The 27,295-nt window shown below is 42.1% G+C and overlaps 1 protein-coding gene across 1 annotated transcript in view; it reads left to right on the top strand.

The window, feature by feature from the left end:
* Positions 1 to 18,286: 18,286 nt before the first annotated feature.
* AChE-2 (acetylcholinesterase 2) overlaps positions 18,287 to 27,295 on the top strand; it is a 224,186-nt gene continuing 215,177 nt past the window's right edge. Inside the window, exon 1 of the mRNA XM_017900772.1 lies at positions 18,287 to 19,799. Within this exon, the coding sequence (XP_017756261.1) occupies positions 18,680 to 19,799 (1,120 nt within the window). The 5' untranslated portion in view covers positions 18,287 to 18,679. The remainder of the gene's footprint in view (positions 19,800 to 27,295) is intronic.

A 27,295-nucleotide genomic window follows, 5' to 3' on the forward strand; every position in this document is an offset into this window, starting at 1 on the left:
TATTATTCTTGATATAATAACAGAAAATGGATTGTTCAATATTTTAGTTTTTATCAATCTTGGAGGATAAAGTAGTCCATCATTCTACAAAAAAGGAGGAAATATTATCCTGATATCAATTCTTGTTCTATTTTCTTGTAAACGTTAAATTTACCTCATCGACAAGTGCTTCTTCAAGTTGAAGCATGTTATATATAGTTTCTCCAGTAACCTTACAAAAGATTGTATGTTTATTCTGCAATTCCAATGTAGAACCAAGAGTAAAGAAGAATTGGGAACTATTGTCATCTTCTCCAGCATTAGCCATAGCAATTAAACCTTGTCCACAGGAACGTAATCTTGTACGAAAATCGTCCTAAAACACATATATCCAATAATTATTTTTCAATAAAAAAGCAATTCATTTTACTTTTAAATATAGTCTCACGTTAAATAGTTCTCCATATATTCTACCACCTTCTCCTGTACCTGTGGGATCACCACCTTTTATATGAAATTTAGGGTCATGGTAATAACCTTCCACGCATAATTGTATAAAATTTCTACATGTCTTTTGAGTTTCCTTTGCCCGTAATTCTAACTCAATATCACCAACAGTTGTTTTCATTGCAACCTAGTTATGACAAATATATTAGCTTTATTAATGTAAAATACTTTCAAAATCAAATTTATCAAAATTTATTATTTATTAATGTAATTGAAATTAGAAATAGTTTAATATATTAATATAGAAATTTGGAAAGTAAATATTGTATATATGTTACATTTCTAAAAACAGATGTACAATCCATTGAAATATTATTAACTAATACTTACTTTAGGCATAGTGGGTGGTCCTTGTATATAAATATTACTCATGTTTGTAAGTCTCCTATAATAAAAAAAATCATTCATCAATAAATTTCATATCAAGTCTCTAGTCATCTATAAATCAGTCAACCAAACGGTTCTTATCTCGAATAATCATCAGCAGGTAAGACGTACCTTTTACCTCCTTTTGACATTGGCTTTATTGGCCCAATAAAGTCCATGATCTGCCACAGCTCCATTATTCTTGCTGCTTTTATATTTTCCAAGTTCCCATAGATATTTCTACACATTTTTGCCTTAATGCAACATTTATATAGTATTTTTCTCTGTTGATACATAAGCAGCCTCTTTTCTGTTTCTTGATGCCGCATGATATGCATTCCCTCTTTTCAATGTTTTCATTAGAGCTTCTCCCCTTTCTTTATGTACCTCAGCTCCATCATTCTGAAACATAACACTTTAGGGAAGACTGTCAACTTTGACTACGGATAACAATATTTATTCAGATCAAGAACAAGACATACCTTTCAATCTCAATGTACCTTCTATATCTTGTTCTTAAAAGAGAATATTACCTAGGTTAATTTCATCCCTTTTATCTACCTATAGCATCTCCCCTTTATGAATCATTACTTAACCAACAAAGATTTCTATCTCGTACATTGTCATATGGTTAGCGGACCTGGTATACAATAGATATATCATACCTTACATATTTTTATTACTGCTTCAATATTTTTTGCCATAAAATATAATTCTTGGCATCTACGCTCATGATATTCCATGAGTCCAATATTTTTCTACTGTTGTACATGCCTGTTTATTTCAATGGAATATATTATCTTGAACACACTCTACACTGTTATATAGAAACAACCTAATCCAAAAGCCTAATCTCGAAAACAGAAGCGAAAAAGTAAATAGTCTAGCACGATCTGTCCGCCATGGACACTTCCGTCACTATTTCTCGAAAACGTACGTTCGAATCCGAAAAAAAATATCCAATCCCGTTAATGGAAAAATCACTCTACGCCAGTAAGTGGAAAAATCCGATTCAAAAAGCCTAATTAGAAAATAGAAGCCAAAACGGTATATTGCGACGCACGATCTGACAGCCACTGACACATTCGGCACTATTTTTCGAAAATGCACGACCGAAACCGAAAAAAAATATCCAATCCCGGTAAGAAAGGATTCCCTCTAAGTGGATATATGGAACAAGCCTAATCAAAAAGCCTAATTCAAAAGATAGAAGCCAAAAAAGTAAATTGCGATGCACGATCTGACAGCCACTGACACTTTCGGCACTATTATTCGAAAACGAACACTCGAAACCGAAAAAAAATATCCAATTCCGTTAAGGAAGAATTCACTCTACGCTGATAAATAGAAAAAACCTGACCGAAAAGCCTAATTTCTGAAATATAGGCGAGAAAAGTAAACTGTATAGAAGGATTTTGCAGGCACTTGCCTTTCCGTCACTTTGTTTCATATATGCACCTTCAATCGTAAAATAATTGCTCTATTGGATGGAGAACAATCTATTCTATGCAAGAGTAATGAAATATCTTAATTCACAATCGAAGTTTAGAATGCATAAGCTGTAATTCGTAACTACTTCGCAATTGAGCGTCAAGATTGAAGAAAAAATTGGAAAAACTGTTAACAAGCTGCCTATTAAGAGTAAAAATATTGTAATATATTACTGGATAATCGAGATCTAGAATCTACTACAGTCGACGATTGAGGACTATGCGATAGTATTACACGATCCGCACTCACACTACTTCATTGCGCACATGTTTGTTATACGATTTTCACTATGTCAAATCACTATTTTTTACACGTAATATATTAGCACCGAAGAAATCTTCACAGTTAGTAATCCTGAACTTCATAAATTTCTCACAATTTCTTAAACTTTTGCTGTATTTTATTCGTAAATATTACGATAATGCTACAAACGTAACCTACAACTGCAACGTCGCGAACTAATACCCGAAACGTCGCGTTATCGTTCTTAAATATATATTTCCTCAGCTGTAGCAATTAAAATTTCAATCAGCGATATCACTACTTTACGAAACGTTTTGTGAAAATCTTTAATCATTGCGCACATGTTTGTTATACGATTTTCACTATGTCAAATCACTATTTTTTACACGTAATATATTAGCACCGAAGAAATCTTCACAGTTAGTAATCCTGAACTTCATAAATTTCTCACAATTTCTTAAACTTTTGCTGTATTTTATTCGTAAATATTACGATAATGCTACAAACGTAACCTACAACTGCAACGTCGGGAACTAATACCCGAAACGTCGCGTTATCGTTCTTAAATATATATTTCCTCAGCTGTAGCAATTAAAATTTCAATCAGCGATATCACTACTTTACGAAACGTTTTGTGAAAATCTTTAATATTTCACTTTGACATACAAAATTATTCCATTATTTGTTACCGGTATTTTCTTTTGGCGCAGAACTGAAGATGACTAACGTTAGACAATCTGGGCATTTTTCTCGCGGGAAAATGTTGCGTCTTTCAAATAGCCATGAGCTAAAGTATTGATGTAGAATGTGAAACAACGTTTCTTATATTTATTAATATTAACGAAGCAAATACAAATACGTTTCTCTTACGAAAATGATAAATTAATAAATGCTTAGTTTCCACAGGAAAAACGTTATAAATTAATAAAAATAATTATAAAATTAATAACAAAATATAATATATAGTAATACATAACCTAACCTATGCCTTGTTGGGTGGGAGAAATAAAACAATAAAACAATATAAATAACTATCACACATTCTCCTCTCTTCTTTTTATTCTCTTAACACCCTCACAAATTATTTTACATTCTTTAACAAATTTGCAAGTTCTTAGTTTTTACTACATCTCCTATATAACAAGATTTCTCTATGTAGGAGCTTAGATTTAATTTTCTACATTTATCGCCTTCACTCTGTTACACATCACAATCTTTCTCATCTCCTTTTTCAGTACAACTTCACATATCAGTCTATATTTATTATATTTACATTAATTCATCTTAATATATATATTACTTCAAGAGATATTTACTACTCTCTATTTTCAAAGTACAACTATAACATTGAAAATTTACCAGATAGGAAATATCCTAAACTTTGTGCATAGCTCTTAGCTAGGTATCGTTTGCCAAAGATGTATCTTTGGGAACAATACCAATTACCAGGTCTCACTACGTGGAGGTGGCTACGCATCGAGACCTGGACATGCGCCCTAGTGGTGCATCCTAGTGGCGCTACCTGTGTCAAAGGTACCTTAATCTAACTTGGAGCGAAAGAGATTAAAGCGAAGCTACCAACACTTTATTAAATGTCGTGTCTTACAAAAGGAACTCCGATTCGGAATACTACAACTCTATTGTCGCAACACTCTCTTATTTCTCATATAAATAGGAAATAAAATATAAAACACGCGAGCAAGTTAAAAATCGCGACGCGCCCGAACGAGTTCGCGATTATTCGAAAGACCGACCAGCCTAGGCGACACACTCTCGTGTACAAGACAACTTCGTGCCTCGGCACCTTCCCGATCAGTCCTAGCCCACCTCAGCCACCACAGATCCTGCCATGACTTACTCGTGAATGAAGATAGTCGCCTAACCGACGAACCAGAGAATCAACCCGATTTTGGTCCCTAAATTCAGGTCCCTAGCGAGGCCCTGTAGCCGTGTCACGCCGACGTCGGACCCAAGGGGTAGAAACCAATTAAGGAATCATCTCTGGCATCTAACAGTAGGTCGATATGCATTGTCGACGGCTACAGAACCATTACTCCGGTTGTGTAAGCAATGGTACACAGGACGACTAGAGCCGAGAGACCCTCGTATTGATACTAGGTGAGTTACTAGTCCGCTGACTACCTTACAACTGATGCGTGACAAAGGTAGTATTCACTGGAATGAGCGTCACAGAGTCGTGAGGATAACTTACGAAGCAAGAAATTGTCGAATATACAGGAGTACGTCGCGTAGGCTAGTCGCTATTTAAGAATGATCGCGATTATTGCCAGAACAATTATATTCTATGTGATAAACGAGAGAAATAAGATAGGAGAACTATGAAACGTATATATTAGCTCTGAGTTAGGGAGCTTACCTTTGTACGGAAAGCACGCGCATGAAACTTAGCCTAGGAATCTATCTTATAACTCTTTAGGTCTAAACATACGCATCCCGTGTCGTCCAACGATGTCTTTAAAAACCTGAAAAGTTAAAAAGAAAATATGTAAATAAGTTGGAAACTGTAATCTAAGTGTAGAATTAAAATGAAAATAAATAAGACATTAAAATGACAGTTCTTTGAATTCCGTTTTTGTAATTTACAAAATTTCAAAGCAATTTGTCTTTACTGTAGATTTGGAAAATGATGTGAGTAATGTCAATAATTACATTAAAAATGTTATTTCGATTACTGTTTACTGTGAATGATTTCCAATTTTTTGATATTCGTTTCAATACATCTTCTATTAATAAATCATCAGTTTTAAGCTTTACGAACTAACATTATATCATCCTAACTATTTCGAAGGCTACTTCGAATGTTAAATTCATTCGTTCAGCGCCTTTCATGATATATCTTTCAAGTTTAAACTCATCATGAAGTTGTGCGAATATCCCGATAATTCTCGACGCCAAACAACGAAGTTTTAACAATCTTATTGTAGAAATTTCTTTTTTTATCGAGAGTTACTAATGATTAAATATCAAACGGAATTTAAAACGTGTCATTTGAATGCCAATCTGAAGCTACGTAAATCGCATTTTCACTCGCACTAAGTAGTACATACTTCTTGCAGGATCGATCGTGTGTTTCAAGATCGATCATTGAACGAATTGACCTCTATGTCAAAGTAAATCTATCGATATGGATGTATCGCCGTTTCGAATATCGTCTAGCGATATTAATCGCATTATCTTGTCATGCGATTGGAACTCTTTCGGCAATCAATTATTAATTATCGGGTTCATATTCAATCACGGATTGTGCTTCAGACGTACCTAATGAGAAATCGAAATGTACTGTAACGTTGTTCTTTTTGGTTGGAAAATTATTTATTATACGAACCATTCGTTCTCCACCAGGCAGTGAAAATAATTACGCAGCTAAAGAGCTTGACCCGCTTTTTCTACGTTGACGTCAAAACTCGTGCACAAGTTCCGACGACCGCCGAGAATTTCCATTCCTTCCTACAAAAACATTACAATTCCACATGCAGTGGTGCTCTTTTTCCGCCAACTTCTTTCTTACCTATCAAAAATGAGAGAAGCTTGACCAAACGGGATCAGAGGAAACTTAATTAAGCACGTCTGAACTTGAGTTGCACCTGAAGAGGTTATGGACACGAGGAATTAATTTTTCAGAACAAACATGTGACCACCGTAGGTAGGGTTAAATCGAGGTTAAGTTCGAGTTAGTTCCACGGAGCTCCGCTACGATGCGCTATTATTCTGATCACATGATCGCATTGTTATCGCATCGTCTGCGCTGTACACGGTTGCCGATGTTCGCTAAGGGGAACGAGGCGGGAAGGGAACGCCGTTGGCGCCAGAAAGGCGTCGTTTACCAAAGCACGGAGGGCTGCTCACGAAGGCGCAACTCGATCCACGAAAATCCCACGAATTTAAACGCGAGCCTCGGATTTCCAACCCAGTCTTCGACGTGAAATTTAACTAGCTACTTGTTGAGATGAAAGCAGGGCCCAGTACTCTCGCCAGATAGATTTATTCAACGACAGAACCAATTATCTTAATTGAACAATTTATCTTCGCTCTCTTGTATAATTTTTTAATAAGTCGAACAAACAATTTTGGGCAAATTAAGACGGTGGGTACACTTTGACTTACTAAATACGTACCGGTGTAAAACGTGGATTTTCAATAAATTTTCATTCCAAAACAGATTGAAGAATGTTTCAAAGGATACTTAATAATTACTATTTCGAGGAATATATACGCAGGGTTGCCAATTTAACGCGATCACTTCCCGTATTTTATTAGTAAGTTAACCTTCTTCCAATGCGTTTAACGACGTAATTGATTTGACAAAAATCAGATGTCGCTATTTTGAAAATTCTTCGATGTCCTATCATTTACGATAAAATAATTGGAAATGTTGGACCGTTTGTATATCTTTGAGGAAAATATATATATAATCTTTTTTCTTTTTTTTTCTTTAATAATTTAGATCTAGAGTACTAACGAAGTAAAAATAATCAAGGATCCAAATTAATCATGTTAGTATTCGCAGGTCGTTCTACTCCAGTGAAGCGTTTCCTCCAGGATGGCTCACGTGTTTCCCTGAATCGATTGGACGCGCCGCTCCCTGAGCTTCCATTTTTGCGCCACTTCTCCATCGCGTGTGCCTCCACATTGCCTTGCAACGCGCTAACGACGTCGACCTGCTTTGCAAACGTTCGAATTTTCCAGACATCACGAAATTGCACGAAAGATCCCCTTTTTCCTCACCCACTATCGGACGTCTTCTTCGTACCTCGAGGTAACATCCGGCCGATTAAAATCTGAAACATACTATACAATCCTCTGATATTTCCAGCATGTACCCCTTCCAAGTGGAAACTACTTACCCCACGGTTGAAGTTGCAGGAGACTAACCCAACCCATTCTTCCTCCCCTACAATTTACTGGAAGCCTTATTTGCCTGGTAAAAAGCAAACGGGAACAACTCTCGAGGACTCCAATTACATCTCCAAGTGTTCCACATTTTTCAAGGTCACCAGTGGAGGATCTAGAATATTCTCATTGTCTGTAATATCATCAGGACGGTTTCGAATTGAACGTCGATAGTCGGATATGCAGGTCTGCTAGCTTGCTGTTAACGTCAACCATTCTTTTACAGCAGCGGAACACAGGCCGGGTTGTTATCTGAGGCCACGTCAATTCCAATAATTGGAGGATCCTGATAACACCGGCTTCCCTCTGCAGCCCGAGGCGCTGGCATTTATTAGCCGGGATTTCTCTGGATGCAGCCACCCTTGGTCCCTTTTCTCTGATGTTAATTTCCTTGCACCCGGTCGAATGTAATGGATCCTCTGGTCTTGCTCACGAGATCAAGCCCGAAGATCGTTTCACTACTACGAAGATTTTTATTCTATTTATACGAGTCACGTGCACTGGGTATAGGAAACAGCGCGCAGTGTTTCTTGTTCCTCAGGCTATTGGATTATATGCCTTTTTGCAATGGCCTGAATTTTATTTTAAGAAAGCAGCGCGGAGGAAGTGAGATTAGCCAAAAGAATATTTTATTGAAAGACAGAGGAACGTAGAAAATACTTCTTTTCTGTGTATGGAACACTCGTACAAGAAATAATGGACAAAACAGAGGAGAAGAGTAAGACACAGGAGTAGACGGTAGAGCACTTCTGTCCAATTATGGGGATTGGATTTCGGTTTCCAGTGGCTTTGGCATATTTCCCTTTGATAAATTCCCAATGTACGTTGATGTATCTGCGATGCAGGTTTCGAAAATCTAAAGTTCGCTTTAAAAAATTGCCGCTACATGATTATGGATAGCAGCGCAAAGTACAACTGACCCCCACGATGGTCGTTTGAAGGAAATGGTCTGCAATGACGAGGAAACACATCCTGGGCTATAAATAACCATAGCATTACAGAAGATGGAATGTGGATCAGGGGTATCAGAAAGGATTTTAATTAAAAATAACGAAAAGAGCCCGGTACGAATTCCACGTGAAAGTTTCATAACGAACCTAGGGAAGTCAGAAGAGCTTCGCCTACGGCAGGGTATAAATTTTCCGGTAATAAATAGCGTTATCTACGTTGTTATAGTCTACGATCGTGACACTGTAAACAATACGCCAACGTAAAAGTAATAAAGTACGATAAAGGACGAGCAGCGTGCCGAAGCAGCGCATTGGAAGATTGAGCGGAAGCTCGCGAGATTAGAAGGAGGACACTCTTCCGGAAATAAATCGAAAGAATATCCCGGAGGACCACGGGTGAGATTTCTGGCGAAGAAAAGGCGGAGAATTAATTATTTTCGAGGAACATAGCTCGCGTGGCGTCAGCCGCTGGCCGGTGGAACCGCGTGCACCGGAAACGCGATTGCGAAGGGCGTGGCGGGCAGGTTAAACGACCGGAAGCACGTTGGCAATTTATGAGACCACGGAAGCGTCATCGTGATGTCGTTAACACGCGCCATGTCGCGAGAGGCTGGTCGGCGCGGTGCAATTAGGATCGCGAGCCTACGCAACCCGCAGCGGAAACTGGGACAGGGTAAATAGGCAAAGGCACAAAGGGAGCACGGGCGTAATGTAACGTTGAAGAAACGGAAAATGGGTTCTGGCAATAGCTAGAGAGCTGCTAGCATCGAGCATGTTGCTGCTTACATCGAAACGCCTGCTAGACATTTTCTTTATTTTCGCCACTCACTGTTCCGTGATCTACACCCAGCATTAATGCTAGGTAACCAGTCTTTTATCAGGGCTGAATTACTCTCCGCCCTTGCGAGGATAAGCTTCCTTCGCAGTTCGAACGTCTGCTATTGGACATGATCCGATGGCCGTTCCTTGAAAAGGATCTGTACCTTTCGTCAGTTAATCACTAAGGACTAAGACTATCTTCCTTACCAGAGACCTTACTTATATATACTTCTAAATCCTGCTGGTCAGATTATTATCGAGTTCGATACCGTATGCTGGAAACCAGGTAATACCCTATAAGACTTCCTCCATCCAAACTGTTGCTCTAAATCTACTCTGTAATAGGACACGTTGACTGAAATGTATCATGTTTTTCAAGCATAATACAATCTGCCGGTTAGATTGCAATATTAACTTTGAAGAGGATCAGGCAGTAGACAAAGGTGTGCATTTCTTAGAGTACCTATGTCTCTGGTTTCTCAGAAGTTGCATCTATAGAAGAAGCAGATACTGCATGTCCAGTGGATAGACAGCATCCGCAAGAAGCAGAGCAGGATTTCCAAGATGAGAAAGGTCAGTGGAGCTTTCTACGGGCCTGTAGAATACCGGCTGATGGTCGGTTTCAATTACACCGTTGACAGGCGTCGCAGGAACGACAGCGACATGGGAATGCCGGCCGGGGCCGAGGCTGGCGTTCGTCCTTGAACTTTAATTCCTGTTCAACTGGTGGCTCGATTCGTTGCTGGCCGATGACGGGAACCACGTGGGACAGGTTTCCACTGAAATAGGTCCGTGCCGACGATTTATACGATCGGGAACGAGAGAGCGGCCGCGTGAATTGCATCCTGTAACAAGATGCGGGCCGCTTCTGCTGGTAATCATCGGAGTTACTTTACAAGTGGACTGTCATGCAATTGCCAGCGGAAGTGACTTGTTTGTCCTCGGACCGAACCGACCAATCGTTATCCTCTTGGTCCACGATCATTGCGGCCAACGTGACCCGTCGATCAAGCATGCGCGTATACACGCGTTACGTCTTCGTTTAAGTTCAAGATCCGAGTGGGAGAACCGAGAACAGAGGAGACTTCTAGCTCAAGAAAACAATCATCTTATATCGTTTCAAATTGCGTGTGTTGGGAATTATAGAAAAGAAAAAGGGTGAGTCAAAAGGATGATCGAATAGATTAGAATGGAGGAATGATCAGGCAAATATTTGATTCCACGACTCTGGAATTATCTGGAAGTATCGTACAGTTATCTTATCGGATCTTCTGGAAACGATGTTCCTGTTCTTTGATCGTTTAAAGATATGTCGAAATTACAAGTGTCCTTTGTCAGTTACAGAATATCCCAAATTCTATGAATATTTCAGCATGCTCGCAAAGCTGCAGCATCTGCAACTGGATGACTCATTTTTCATAATTATCACCCTGAGACAGCGGGTAACAGTACTTAAATCGTTGCTGATAAGTTCTTATGTGTTCAAGACTTCCGCCTTCTGCAGATTCTAATCGCGAGAATTACCAGTTAAGAATTAAAGTGAGTATTCTATGAGAAGAAATTACCAAATTACTAGGAAGGACACTCTATTAAGAGATTCTAGGATAATGCTCTTGTTCACAGATCTCTTATCAGAAGACTTACTTGCTATTTCCAATCCATGACCAGATTCTTTAAGAAGAATGTTCTTCTCCTTCAGGACAGTCATTAGCTGACCTTCATCATTGACCGGCATTCGGATTACAGGTCCTCTTGCTCTATTTCCACTCTCTATGATGAATCATAGCGGAAATAAAATAACGTCTAATTGCTTTCGACGATCATAAGTATATATCGTCTGTAACATACGTGTTTCCTGCTGTGTACACTTTGTCGATACTTTTAGGGATTCCGGAATCGAGGTTAGGTTAACTTGAACGTATAGATTCGAACGAAAGGGGATTCTGTCGGAGGGAATTCGCGCGGGGAAACGATATATCCTCCTTTAATGCGATGTTAGGAGCAGCCTCGGTTCCCAGAGAGCGAGAAAGAGACGGATGAAACGAGGGAGAGACAGGGAGAGACTGGATAAGGCTTATAAGAGGGAACGGTGTCAAGTGCGCGCTTAAAAAAACTCTTCTAAAAAAAGCAAACTTTTCAAAAGCATCATGTATTAGGAGAGTACAGTTAAGAAGATCGTGAAGCACCGACTCGACGTTTCGTCCCCTGGTCGATCCTTTGAAGCTTCATTCGAGGCCTCGATATGTACCGACATCCGATTTCACGTTTCAGCCTTAACATTCTACATGCAAAATGGATCTCAGCCGATGGGTATTTCGTCGGGAAATTTATAATGGTTAAACCAGCGAGAATGACTAATTGTTCATCGAGTCGAGGATCAAGAGTAATCTTTTTTTATTTGCTCTGTCTGGAACTCGCCGGTCGTTAAAATTCCACGTGTACGGTACCATGCAGGTTAGATGGACACGTTACGTAACCGGTAACGATCTCCGTTAGATGAAACGTGGCTCGAGTCCTCGATCGTATCGATAATTCGTTTGCCCCTTGACAAATTCTTGCCGCGTCTTTACACGAATCTACCCTTTGTCTACCTTTTCAATTTTCGCTTTTTCCCTTTCCCTGCTGTTGCGTGCACATTTTTCCGCTTCTTTTACGCGAGCCACGCACTAACGCGAGGAGCGACCCCTGTAAAAAAGCAAACGAAAGCTATCAATTTAGACGTGACCATCGAAGATCGAATGTTGCTTATTTTTACCGATCGAGATTAATACCTACGACCGGTAAAAATTTTACATGGAATTTGAATACAGCTGTAATTTAGAATCAACGTGATCGAAAATCCCGATCGACACTCAGGGGGACGGGTAACACGGAAAAATTGCGGCTAGGTGCGAACGACACGATTTACAACGTCACCGTACGGATTAAAGTGGCCATTGTGAAGAGCGGCTAAATGAAATTTAATCTCGCCCACTTACGGCCGTGTGTATGGGGTCACGAATGAAACGCAAAAACGTCAAATGCATCATCTAGCTTAACGCGAGATAATCGGCCTGCTTGAGGGCAGAGACAGCAGATAAAGGGAAAACGATTTTCTTAAATGGCTTTTAACAGTGGCACCCCGATTATGATATTCGTTATTGGCGTTGCGGTCAGAAAACTAATGAGTAGAGACCGTTAAGGAGCAGGGAGCGACGGAAAGGGGATTCTGCACGGACAACGACGAATAAAGACACCTGGCGACGTCTGGTGACGCAAAGAATGACCTGCAAATCGGTCGCGTGTTATTTTCAGGCGGTCAGCCTCGATCAACGGTATTGTATTCCTAGTTTTATCCGTAGGTTGGTCTTTGTTTGGCTTATAAGTGATGTTTATATGCTTCTTGGATTGGTTCTTGGCTTTTTATTACCACGGTAAATCGTGTTACGGAATTATATCCGATTCGTGCAAACTTAACCTATATAGGTTAGTCGTCAACCGTGATTAAAGCAATATCCCTTTCTTGATTTTAATTTCATGTGACACGCACTCTTTCAGGGTTCTCGAGGTTCAGATGACTAACGATTGGAATCGGGATTGATTTTGGCATCGTGTAGAAGTTGATTCGAGCTACTCCACCAATGGAGACGCAGAATATTCAAAAGTCGGTGCAAATAGTCGATGTTTGAGTAGGCAATAAGAAGTTTCCAAGTAAGCGTACACGAACGCCTGGCTCGAATGGAAATAAGCTTGCGGCCAGGTTGAAATTACGCCGGCGTGTTCTCGCCGTAAGCACGCCTGCTGCGAATTGCTTTCGCCAATAGGTAAAGGGGGCTATCAGGAACACCGTGTCGTGCTTGATCTGAAAGCAAACCGAGCAAGGACTGTTGGGAATCCACGGAAGCATTTTTGAGGTTCTTCGATGGAAAATCGGTCAGACCAAATTACTGGACTATCTGTATTAATGTAATGAAATTTGAATTAATTTATATATCGATTTATAAACACGAACGGAACAACTTTGATTTTAGGGTTAATGGAATTTCTAATATTCATTCTCTCGTGATTGCGAACTTTGTCATGTAAAAATTTCATGTGTCGAATGTTTCCGCCGTTTGGAGGTTAGGAACGAGCCTATAGGTACGTCAAGATTATGCCCACCCACCTATATATTCTAATGTCCCCCGTGGGAAAGACTCGGCCAGGGGACGATCGGGCGTTGCAAGAAGTTCGAGATAGGTCGAGAGGCTCGCTTCAGGGCCGTTTTACTCGAGAGCAGTCATATAGCGATTCCAAGCCCGGCTGGATTCGTAAGAAATCGATACGCGGCAAACCTGCCACCTGCTGGCAACCTCCGACCAACCTAGTGCAGGTTGTGCTTCAGCTTCTTTCCGGAACTGATCAGGACCAACAGCGCAACACGATTATATCGCGGTTTGAACAAATTGGGCTCGTTTAAATGACTACCCGGAAACTACAATTGGATCCTGGATACAATCATCCTTTTCTTTTTATCTTTTCTCTGAAAATATCATCCATGAAAATATCACACGCCGGACTGAATATTTTATGACGAGAAATTAATTATAATCTAGAGCAGACCCAAGTCTAATCATCCAAGCGACTGCTTGTGCAACAACAAGATACCAGGAATCCGTGATCAAGAATCGGTGCTATTTCGCTTGCGATATTGCAAAGGAAGTGTCATCGATTAAAGGTTCGAAGTCTCCTTTCATATCGTCGCTTTTGAGCCGTCCATCGATCTGAACAAGTATCTATGCAGCTGCACGTCCCGTAGCGGATGCACCGTCGACCGATCCATCAGCCAACAGGCCAACTTTTGCACATCTGACATTCTAAGACCGAATATATAAGAGACGATACCTCAGTCCTCTAAAAACTCAGACTTTAATCCGGAAGAATGCAGAGCTCACGTATAAATGGCTAATTAAGGAGGTTGAAGGCAGACTGAGGCAACAAGGATGAACAGTGGAAAATATTTTACCTGTATGAAGAGATAAGAGGATTAAGCTGGACTGTGTAAATCTTGGACCTCGGAGTCGTCAAATACCTGGTCTTCCTTTTTTTTCCAATCAAAATCATGGCAACCCTTGAGCCAGGGTATAAAAATGTTTTATGAGGAGGTTTTTCGTAGACATTGTATTATATCTCTCTTATTAGCTCGTATCAGTAAGGTTACCAGTATTCACGGCGTTTCAGGTGGCGTATGTCTTCATTTCAACGGGGCGACATCAATTTTTCAGCAAAACGTTCGACGAAAGCCAAAGCGAGTGACCCTTCCATTGGCCGAGGCTAAAGAGGAAAAACGAGCGCGGCAAAATGGGCCGTCGGAGCGAGAAGAAAGAGGAGAAACGGCGACACCTTTTACCCCGGACCAGCTAATAAAATGCTTCGCTTCGAATCCGTAGCGCCCAAAGACGGACCAGTCGATTAATCCTGGCGAAACTTCCGGTCGCCTGGTGGACCGTGTAATCGGCGTAACTCAATGGATCACGCCTCTTTGACTTTCTGGCGTCAACTTCAACTTATTGAGAAGAAATCTTCTTCACACCGAGAGATCCTTAGAGGATTCCATGGCTATATTATTCTAGCGTTACGTTATGATAACAATAATCCTCTCAGATCTAATGAGATCACCACGAGGATATTGGTATGAATGTTTATTTAACATAGGACTTCTATTACTATTTTGAAGGCGTCCATGTTTAATCATCGAGAAACTAATACTCATCGTTTATGTTCGTAGTGATGCTATCAATTTATCTTGATGCTCGGCGATATCAACCTACCCGTTACCGGGAAAAGCGAAAAGAAGGAAACTGATATATGGGAGCATAACTTATCAAGATCTTGTATGACTCGTTGAACGTTCCTAGTTTGTTTGCAAATATTACTTTATATGATTTTCTTCTTAGAAGAACATTGAAAGGCTGCCTGTAATGTATTTGTAATAGCTATCGACGATCACCAAATAGGGCAGTCCCTAAGCTACGCACACCTTGGTAGCTAAGGTATGCTAACTAAGAGTTAGCCCTGTGCTCGATAATATCGAGTCATACTCGTGGCACGAATCATGATTTCGATTCAAGGAAAGCAGGTTGTACTAGAACCATAGCTCAGCTAGAAAGCCGTGGATTATGAAATTCAAATTGTGTATAATTTTTCAATATTTTGCACCTGACTCTATGTTACAGCAACGGGTAGCGCTCGCTTAAGTAACTGGTAAAAATATCACGTAGCGTGGGGTTAAATACACTAAATCACCGAGCGTTTCATACTTTTTGGATATTCATGAGCCTCTGGACTGTTGCTTCCTATCTACGGACTCGTGCAAACGTGTAAACTCCATTCGAATCCTGCGTTACATAGTCAAATATTTATCTTCGGCTGGCAGTCCGTAAGCAGGCTACGATTCTGCAGAGTCACGATGCTGGAAAAGTCTCTGTGCAACCGTTTGAATATAAGTTAACCCGAAATTCTCGTTTTCAGGGTTCCAAAGCATTCCGTGCTTTCGTCAAACGAAGTTTCCTCGCGCAAAACCCATAGAGTGACATCGCTATTATTATCCGGCTGGCCAGCTCGAATTGCGGTGTTTCAGCCGCTGGTCCAGTCCAGAGCAACGGGCAGAGTGTGCGAGAGAGATGAGGGGTGGAAGAGGACAGCATAATAAACAACGGATTCCGATTCCCGGGTCCAGAGATACGAACTGGGATTCTATCTGCCGGCTGGGACGAAGGGATTAACTCGGCCAGGCCTCTGCAAAGAAGCCTTTTAGGGAGGCGTACCGCGATTAGAACAAAAGAGTTCCGCCGGAAAATGGAGAACTCGAAAATGGATAACGACAGCGTAATTGCGCCGCTTCATTAGGGAGCTTCTTTCTTCCTTTGGCATTTGTAAAGGATTGTCCCACCCCGCTGTCGGTCGTTCGACGGATTTCTTTCTCTCTGGATGGTCCAATGTTTTTGTACAGGATAATGGAAGAACCGGGAACAGAATAGGGTTCAATTGTGGACTCCTTTTTTGTATGACTGACTGATTGGGGCAAAACTTGGGTATACTTATGTTAAGAATAGGTGATTTGTCTTTTATTATATTCTCAAAGATTTCATTCAATAACCTTACTCGAGTTACAAGCATCATAGTAATTGAAATAACTTGGTTTGCTGTAGGATGATAGATGACCAAATCTCGAATTCGTGGAAGTTTCTTTAAGCTTGGAGACCCTTGAGGAGTCGCACAAGAAGGGACAGAGATATTGTCTAGCTCATAGGGGAGCTGAAGACCCATCCATCGAGAACAGATCGCGATTGCAATCGTGAATGCGTCGTTAGGTATGCAGTCTACGTCCGGACCGGTCTTCCTACTAATAACATCACGCATTCCGGATGTCTTTGCATCCCACGCCTCGGCTTAGTTCCCGAGTAAAGCGTGAATCCTGGCTGCTGTCGTCACGTAACGTTTTCACACCGGAAACCTGTTCTTCCACAGGAACTTGGAAAGTCTTTGCTGATTGTCGAGCAGGGTGAAAACGTTCAACTGCACATACAGCACGTCCCATGATGTACGGAACCTGTTTCTAGCGAGGATTCAACCCGAAGGCAGAGTTTAGATGCAATTGAAAATTCTGATAATTGAATTTGGGAATAATTGCAATGACATCTGTGCGTTATAGGATATAGTTGGTATGGTTTACAGATATTCTTAACTTGTCCATTTCTCAAATAAGGAAGTCAGATCCATCTTTAGGAATCGCTATTTCTGCTTCATTTTATTTGCACAGCAATGCTGGGATTATTTTAACGGTATCCTTATTTGATGGGTTTGATGATAAGGGCAAGATTCTTTGGGGTGTTAAGCTTAAGATGAAGAAGGTTGGAAAGACAGAATTAAGGTGAGCATATTGCTACGAAATAGAATCATTTCGGTTTCCTCTACGAAGGGTGAAATGTCGCTCGGTTAGGGTTGGATGTAGGACACCTTGTTCTGGTTTCTTAGCCGATCCTTTTTGTCCGGTTTTGCGGTGTCAGTCTACAACAAGGGTTTGGGAATCGCGAAAAGGAAACTTTACCGGCCATTAAGTTTTTCATTCCTCCCTTCCCTCCCTTTTTGAATTACTTAAAAAGTATGTAGAAGTTGAAAGATACTCTGCAAAGCTGGAGATTTATAATTCTTACTTCTAGTGGTTACAGTAAATTATTACGAGGCTCCTCTATCAGTGTACTACTCCATGAAAATAGAAATAATTCAAGACGTGCATGAAACGTAGCAGAAAGAAGCGACTTGCAACTGCATCTCCTGTTTCTTGCGGTACATTTATCCGTTTTCGCATTTTCATCGACCCGTAACGAAATGTTTTCACTTGTAATGGTTTTCAGATTTCATTCGACCTGACGCGAGGCCGCGATTTCTTCGGTCTGCAGGGTGATTAAGGGACGGAAGAATGAGATTGAAACTACTAGGGCGTGTAGATAGACAAACGAGCAAGGACAGCGTTTGAGGATCGACCTACCTATGCATACAACTAGCGATGGGTATAACGCTGAATCAAAGCACCAGGAAGCATCGTTCAGAATACTTTTTAGTTCCTGCGATAAAAAGCAGAGGGCCATCGATACTACAGTTTTGATCGAATTCTACAAGTCAGAGAAACAATTCGAAACTTCGAGACACTTGAAATTTGTTAAAGGATACTGGCACATGAAAAGAGACTGCAATCTTCAGAGGATCAAATTGCTCGAGAACTTACCAAGAGAATCGAATGGCCATTGCTATGTACGGGCGCGAGGCGTGCGCCAACACTCCACCACTACCACCACCACCACCACATCCACCAGTGCCACCACCACCATCGTGTTCACCACCACTACCACCCAACAGCGCACCTCGACTCTGTGCCACCTCTACTGCCTCCATCAGTCGACCCCGTGCAACGCGGCTCGCCGGCCGCCGCGCGAAAATTTATCCTCTGCCCGCCTCAATCTGCGCGTGATCCCTTTGTTTGTCTTTCCGCGACGCAGTCGTGTGTCCTTGGCGACTCGCGCCGTCACGGTCAACCTACGGGTTTCTTTTGGACAAGTGATTAACCACGGTGTCCACGGAAAGCGTGTTTTGTTGCAGTTCTAGAGAGAAAGACGACGAACAGACATTAGGACCGTGAGAAAAGGGTGAAAAAGGGTGATATACAGCGCGCGTGCGTGTGCAGGTTGGTCGGTGCGTATGCTACAAAAGGTCACGGTGAATTAGAAGGTACAGAGGCAGAGTGAAACACGGGGAGACGGCGTGGTTAGAGAGTGGAGGCGAACGGAGAGGATTCCGCGCAAAAGCCGGCTCCACGGCCGGTCCCCCACTCGCTAACTTGTTGAGTCTCTCTGGGCAGGTGTGCTCTACGAAACTCTCTAGCCAAACCAACCACGATGACGAATCTTTTGCTCCTGCTAGCCCTTCTCAGCACCGGCTCCGTCAGGGCCAATGTTTCCGCGCAGGGAAATAACGTGCACAACGATCCTCTAGTGGTGGAGACCACTAGTGGTCTAGTTCGTGGTTTCTCCCGTACTATATTGGACAAGGAGGTCCACATATTCTATGGGATTCCATTCGCCAAGCCTCCAATAGGACCACTTCGATTTAGAAAACCGTTACCCATAGAACCCTGGCATGGTGTCCTGAACGCCACAGTGTTGCCCAACAGCTGTTACCAAGAGAGGTACGAATACTTCCCTGGTTTCCCAGGGGAGGAGATGTGGAACCCTAATACCAATATCTCCGAAGACTGCTTGTACCTGAATATCTGGGTACCACAGAAGCTTCGACTAAGACACAAAGGTTCGGAATCACCCAGCAATGGGAAAAATAACGGTCTACCGCTTTTGGTCTGGATCTATGGGGGAGGATTCATGAGCGGTACCGCCACCCTGGACGTGTATGACGCGGACATCATGGCAGCCACCAGCAGCGTCATCATCGCTTCCATGCAGTACAGGGTAGGCGCTTTTGGGTTCCTGTACCTGAACAAGCACTTTACCAACAGCGAAGAAGCTCCTGGCAACATGGGTTTGTGGGATCAGGCTCTGGCTCTCAGATGGCTTAGGGATAATGCTGCAGCTTTCGGAGGAGATCCTGAATTGATCACAATCTTCGGAGAGTCTGCTGGTGGCAGCTCCGTGTCCCTGCACCTGATTTCTCCGGTTACTCGGGGCTTAGTCCGCCGTGGAATCCTTCAAAGTGGTACCCTAAACGCACCGTGGAGTTACATGACGGGGGAAAAGGCAAACGAAGTGGCCAGGATACTGGTTGACGATTGTGGGTGCAACTCCACGATGCTTCAAGAGAATCCAGCCAGGGTGATGGCTTGCATGAGGTCCGTGGACGCCAAGACCATCTCTGTCCAGCAGTGGAACAGCTACTGGGGCATTCTGGGTTTCCCATCGGCGCCAACGATCGACGGAATCTTTTTACCCAAACATCCTCTTGACCTCCTCAGGGAGGCTGACTTCACTGACACCGAGATCCTGATTGGAAATAACGAGAATGAGGGTGAGTTAGTTTTTACAGCTGATCTATGGCACGATGCAACGGCGGTTAACTGCCCTTATGCCCACTGCATAAGCTCGGTGAATGGTGGATGAAAACGAGCCTGAATCGATAGAATAACGTTGCTCACAGATTTTTTGCGTTAAAACGCCAGTCAGACAGGTTTGAAACGTTCGTTACGTGAAACATCGTTCAGCCGGACGAACGACTAGCCGCGTCGGCTGGGAACAATGCTTTCGGTGTATTGTCGCTGGATAATACGGATAGCTATTCGTTATTGGCTCGTGATCTGCCTTTCTGGTTAATGAAAAGCTGCGTCGCGCAACGCGGTCTAGGGAAATTATTTCGCCCTGACTTTCTTAAAAGCGACCCACTCTAGCTAATTAACCTTTGCGATCTAAATGCCTCGGGGACCCTGCTCGATAGCTTTCTTTATGTAGCAAAAGCTACGAGACCGACCACATCTCCAACCAGATTCAGTAGTCTCGAAATTTATCGTTTTCGGTTGATATCTTTAAGGAATGAGATTACATAACTTTGAAGAGCCTTAAACCTCTGTAATGGTCAAATCACATAGCCGACTCAGCTGACCGCATAGCTGTTCCATGGTGAGGATTTCAATTGTTGTATTTTGAGTAGGTATTTTAGAAAATATCCGCAGCCAGTGGCAATTGTCAACCAAGGTGACGTCGGTTAGCTGGAAACAAACTCGATCTCGATCTTCGACTCGAAGGCGAGCGCCATTAATACCCGACTTGGTTTCTCGCTTGGCCGAGTCGTGGTAATTAAGTAGATCTCGCTTCGTCTCCGCGACGTCCATGGCTCAAATCGATTGGTCTTTTTCTCGCGAGGAAGGTAGCGCGGGAATACTCGACGATTGCTCATTGGATCATAAATCACCGTTATTCGCAACGATTTCGAGCTGCCCGTCGAATATTTGATTCCCCAGCACCAATGGAATGGAAAACCTTTTAGTACGGTTTGTTTCTGTGGCGAGAAAAAATGGCGTAGTCGCCCGAGATTGCGAGGAAAGGACTCCTTCGAAGCTGAATGATTAATCGAGTTCATCGAGCACACCTTTACGACTGGGGTTAAGGCTGGAAGGAGAAAAGTCTGATAAATTTCCACCAATTCACGGAGCCTTCGCCAGAAGATGATGAATCAGGCTCATCTAGAACGCTTTTCAAGTAACGCAACTGGTTCTGCATTTCTGCGGTTCATGATAAGTCCACTTCTCTGAATTTCATTCTCCGCAAAGCGAACAAGTTTGCAACGATCGTGTCACAACGTCGATCGATTTTAAGCGACGATAGTCGATCGCCAGCCGTTCTCAGAACACCCCGGATCCCAAATTTTGACTGGTCTATTCGAAAAGGATTCATCTGGTGGTAACTGAAACCACATAGGCTTCTACTAGAACTAGCTACACAATGTTAAGTATCGGTTTCACAACCTAACCCGACTTCTATTTCACCGGAATCGCTGAAACCCAATTTGTCAGGTCGAAATTCATTTAAGGTTCCCATCCATTAGGTTTGATCTTCACGTGAAACGTATGACTTAAGTTGTATTTGTTTCTGGAATAGATCGTGTATATGCACACGGAAGGTAGATAGTTTGATAGACTAATGGAGAAAGATAGCCTTTAGGTTAGATCAACGGAGAAATAGAGCTGAATTCATTTCACGTAACCCAGAGTCGGTCTGACGCATCGCGATATACGCGTACCTGCATCAGCAATTTAGCCCATTCAGAGTACCGCTCGATATGATATCTTGCGCCTGACACCTGTGCAAATTCACATTGCGACTGACAATTGAGTGTCGCTCTAATGCCGAACCGCTTAACGGTATCTTCGTGAACGGGTTGAACATGGCAATTTCACAGTCGTGCCCTTCGGGCGTGAACATTCGTCTCTGGCAGCAGTACATAGATCTAACCACCTAAATCATGTAACCTGACGTGGATCTAATATTTTACCTCAAACCTAACACTCCAAATGGGATCCGATGTTCTGACCTTTATCTAACCTTCTAATCTGGATCTATAACACCGATCGAATTCCAACCTCTCACCTTGAACTTAGCTCAACAAAACCTGAACCAAGTTATTCCTCGGTGGCACTAAGATCTTAACCGAATTATAATACTTCGGTTTAAACCTAGCACTCTAACTCGATCCTAACGCTCAAAGTCTGACCTAACCTAATTCAACACCCTAAGCAGTGGATATTTCAACTTGGACCTAGCACACTAAGCTTAACCGAGGATGCTACTTATGTCCAAACACCGCAGTTTAGAAAGAACCTAACACCTTAACCTTTTTTGCAACAAATTGATTCGATTGCCGTGGAAACGTGGCCTTTTTCGCAGACTAGGCTGCAGTCTCTTAAATAATTCAAGCTACTTCCTACAGACGCGGCGTGTCTGACGAATGGTAAGAAAGAGCTAAAGGGAGTCTAGGTACGAGTGCCATCTTCGCGTCCTTTGGAAAAGGGACAAGCACTCTTGCCGTATTAACCGTCATTTGACAAATGACTTTAGGGCCTGTTCGTAAGAGAACGGATGCGTAAGCAAATACAAATAACAGGATGGCGTCGGGGGAAGTTCTGGTGAACGGAAAATTGAAAATTGGATTTGTTTTAATTAATCTTCCGCCATCCGGGAAATTAAGGTAGCAGTGGGGGCTTTTAGGGTGGGACGAAGTAACGATGGAACATGGCGTGTTTTCATGGGAGGCGCAATTCTGTTTCCCAACGAGCAAGTTGCGCCAACTTTGGAAAATCTAGCGAGCCGGATTCAAATTCTTCGCGTACCCCACCCTTCCAGCCCCCCACTTTCTGGTTCTTAACTAACTTTCCTGCGACATAGTCTGAATTTTAATGAAACAGTCTCCCTCGCGTATTCACTGACATTTTTTCTCTCCTTTCCTTTTTCCTCTATCCCTAGACGATCTCTCTGTCGGTGGAATGTTTTTACATATTCCAACCCAATACATTCGGCGAGTGAATAGGTGTTGATTTTTCCTTTTCCTCGGACGACGAAGTGATTTGTTCGAATTACGAGCTGGAATAGCGAGAGAGGCAGAAGGATGATTCAACGCGACAGAGGAGGAATTTATTCAAAATCGTCGCGCTGGAAATTCGGCAGGTTGAAAAGCGAAAGTCCTCACCCTTGACCCGGCACCTCCGTGTGCTCGAGAATTTTCAGCGTTTCGCAATCTGCATAAATAAAGAACGAAAAAAAAAAGAAAAAGGAAAAGAGGAGGGAAAAGAGGAGACGATGAGAGAGACAAACGAAGTCCTCTTTTTTTCGGCTCCCTTCTCGTTCCGGAAAAAACCAGCAGTTCCAGTCGTTGCCACCTCTATTTACATTCTATTCCGTATGCGGAACGACGAGAGTTCGTTGTTTAAAAAATCCCCTTTTGTTGTATCGCGGGAGCGAAGCCGTAGGAGGGGAAAAAGGAGAGATAGATAAAACAAGGACGAATAGTTTTGAGAATTCGATTAATCGGTTGGTCGGTAGTGGATTTTTGGAAACGACGGGGGTTCTTGCTGGCGGTTTCTTGGAAACGAACATTGTGTCGCGCTAACGAGATCAAACGATGCTCCGTTCCGCAGTCGATAATTACATCAACGAGCTGTAGGATTATAATACGAGCGTAAATTCGCATACTACCGCTATTAACCGAATAATGCATCGCCCTTTGCCTGGCATTAACCGAAACGAAATTATGAGGAAAGTGCGACGCGAAGTAATTAGAGGCGACTGGCCGATCATTATGTCCCATGTCACTGTTTCTATCCTCATTAGTTACCAACGATATCTATTTTCACCTCAAAACAACGGGATCGTAACAAAACGTTATTAAATTCTATTGTTTCCCTTGGAAACAAATCCTAAAAAAAAAAAAAAAAAAAAAAAAAAAAAAAAAAAAAAAAAAAAAAAAAAAAAAGAAAAAGGAAAAAAAGAGAGAAAGATGACGTGTCTGCCCTTGTTTGCATGTTTTCTATTATTCTGCATTGGATTTCCATTCTTTAATCGAAAATAAACAACGGAGAAATGCGGCTTTTTGTCGACGTCTGAGAAACAGTTGACTCGTACTACTGCGACGTTCGCGCTGTACCGGAGGACTGCGTTGCCGCGTTTATCGTTGATTCGTCAGTGGCAAGGGCGAACATTCCGGACGAAATTCCTCGGCCATCTGGCGATTAAGTCGCGTGCTAGGATTTCATGAATATTCGCGATGAAAATCCCGATTTTCTAGTTCGGCGATTCGTCCCTTATTCCCAAGGTCCCTGTTAAAATTTATTTCTCTCCCCGTTGAGGCACGAAACGATTAAAATGGACGATACTAGGTGACGAATTGCGTGAATTCCCAGAAAGATATCACCGAGGTACCAGGTGACTGTAGCGCAGGGTGACGACGTTTGAGGTCCAGTTTCCACCCAACGTTTTAATCGGCAGGCGAATTAAAATTCGAACCGTCAAATCTGGATTCGATATCGAAACGTCAAAATTTGGGGAACACGATTGTTTAAACGTTATTCACCGTGTCATAGCTGTGGCGATCAAATTTTATCGTTTCGACGTGATTGATAAATATCTCGCGGACCATTGAAAAACTGCATGTTTGATCGATGCCGGTTAAACAATGGCCATGTTTCTTTTTTTTCCTTTTTCTCTCGCGTAAATTCAGTTGCTTTTACCAATATTTCCGGTGGATCGATTTTTCGTCGCAAAATTTTACCTCTTTTCAAGTCTTTCTCTTTTGTTATTTATTTCTCTCTTCGTACATGACACATAACGATATATGACGTATATCAGGTGAACCATGTAACGCGACTAGCTAGATTGTCTTCAATTACTTATTTATTCGAGAGACAATAAGAAATTATTTTCTTTCATATGGTAGAACGTGAAAGGGTAAAGAGATTCTTCTTGCGTTAACTGTGTTCCTAAAAATAAAAAAGATCAACATATTACGAAAGGAAACGATGAAAGTGGTCACGTAAAATGAACCACACTTTATATATCGTATATCATATAAATAAAATATATAAAAATATATATACCTTTTCCTGTTATTAGCGAATGTTATTTAGAGCGTTAGAAAACAGTGATTTACAAACTGGGCCATAAATCGGAACGATCTCGCGACTTCGAGCTCGATATTATAACACCGGCGTATTAGTCCGAACGTGGTTAAACGGATTCCGAATAATGGGAACTGCCCCACCGGGAGGCGTAGGTCGGAGTGGGCCGATTTATCGCGGCAAAAAATTTATCACCGCTCCATGAAAGTTCCCCTTAATTTAAGGTGCCACCTTAATTGCAGATTATTTAATCGCTGCGACGCGAATTAATTGGACTGAGTGTCTCGCGGCGATCCCAAAGGAACCGTTTAGTTTTCGTTCTTCAGCGATAATTTACTCCTACGTAAATGAGCCTAAAAGAGGAATCGAACGTATGACGATATAAAATTGATCGAATCATAACCTCACAATCTTCGGGTATACCTACGATTAATATTTCCCTAATTTCTGCTATGTTTGTGAGATCCTGTCATTCACATAAAAGTTTGACAATTGCGGGATTATGACAATTTAAATATAGAATACGTGTATTTAATTTAACATTTTAAAAATGATATATTACTTACTGAGGGGACAGAAATTCTCTCTGCGCAGAAATACTAACATTTGTGCACGTCAAAGCAGAAACACCAAGGTTTGTGCGCGTTGCGCAGAAGCACTTAAAACTGTACGCGTCTGCGCAGAAGCACTTAAAACTGTGCGTGTCTGCGCAGAAGCCCCTACGATTGTCTGCGTCTGCGCAGAAGCACTTACGACTGTCCGCGTTGCGCAGAAGCACTTAAAACTATGCGCGTCTGCGCAAAAGCATTTATGATTGTGCGCTGCTATGCTGGCGCATGGCGTAGTTGCAATAGTGTAATATTTGTGAAGTGTTTGCTTTTCGGAAAAAAACGAATGTATGGCAAATTAATCATCATCGAAGTCAAACAGAAAGCCAGACGTAATCAAAAGCTAAGATAAATCTAACAGCTAGTTAAAATGTCTTACATAATCTTCGATCAGCTCGTTTTCTCGGTCGCTACGACAGGGTCTTTTCCGAGGAACGAATCAGGGAATCAATCGTGGTCTTACAAGGGAACGATTTAAAACGGTAGAAGTGTAAAGTTCACAGTCATTAGGCCGACCGATCGGCACGCTAGAAAGTCGTGCCACGTTTGCGCCACGACAGGCCAGATTTTTATTAAGATCTGTGGCTCATTAACGTGGTAACACCAAGGCAGCCTGTCACGCGAACACGCGTCGAATTAAAAGCCCCCTGTCGCCATGTTGGTATCAACTCGTTCCCGTGACGAACCGAGAGGAATTCCACGCAGATCGTTTGGGCTATCGAACGTGGCTCGCGATGTGAGCGCCACCACGTCGTTACGGGTTAACGTCGTTAGAACCGTGGCACGGACCTTTTTGTCAGCCAACGTGTAATTACGCGGGACAAATTGCCAGCCGGATATGCCCGGAAATTACGTAAGAAAACGACGAAGAGATCGTCAAGTTCTCGGAACTTTACGAGCTGCGATAACCTATCCGTTTTGTAATTTTGTAGCCATAATTGACACCGTACGACGTCTGTGTTCTAACCTAAACAATAATAGTGGCAAAAGTCGTATAATACCGACATCCAGAAATGGGACTACGAATATTGATAAACATTGGGATACTTCTCTGCGGGAAAAGCCAGAAGAAAGACTAAAGGTCAGTTTCCTAATTCATTTTGAGTTACAGATAGAAAAAAATTTGGTCGACGCTTGATAAAATATCAAAAAAGCAGAACTGGAATTGTTTAATATTGCCAATAATTTGTGGATACACTAGACAAAGAGAATAAAAATACGTATGTATTTAAAAAGTAAAATATGAGCTCTGAAAAATAACTTTCAACACATGAAAATACAAACGTACGCGTGTAACGTTCCAAAAAATCGAGCAACAATGGACAAACAATACAGCCCTGAACTGCGTGATACACTTTTGCTATATCAACTTATTTTTGCAACGGGAGAGCCAATATTTAGTTTTGGTCAATGTTTTTAGTTGAGCAGGACTGCACGAGTCTTCCCTATACCTAGGCCTTAGATCATAGCCCACTCCTAGGGATTTTCATGGCACTTTAGTTTTATCTCAACGGATGGTTGAGTGATTTCCTCAAAGACAAATTAACACGTTAAGAGGGAGTAACTCGTGCCTTATCGCGCATCGAACACCTTCATCCAGTCGTTCCGCTTTAAGGCACAGACAGCCGAAAGCCTCAGTGCCACGGAACGAGCTACTCGAAATATGTTTCTTCAAAGGGTTAAGGTCATCCGGCAGGAGGGCCTCTGTTAACCCTCGGTCGTTCCGGGTCCGCCATTATGCAGTTTCTTTTATTCGGTTTCCAACGTGCGACCTTTCCGGGCCAGAGGCTTCGATG

The sequence above is a fragment of the Eufriesea mexicana genome, unplaced genomic scaffold (genome assembly GCF_001483705.2).
Source record: "Eufriesea mexicana isolate 0111107269 unplaced genomic scaffold, ASM148370v2 scaffold1369, whole genome shotgun sequence".
Taxonomy (NCBI): domain Eukaryota; kingdom Metazoa; phylum Arthropoda; class Insecta; order Hymenoptera; family Apidae; genus Eufriesea; species Eufriesea mexicana.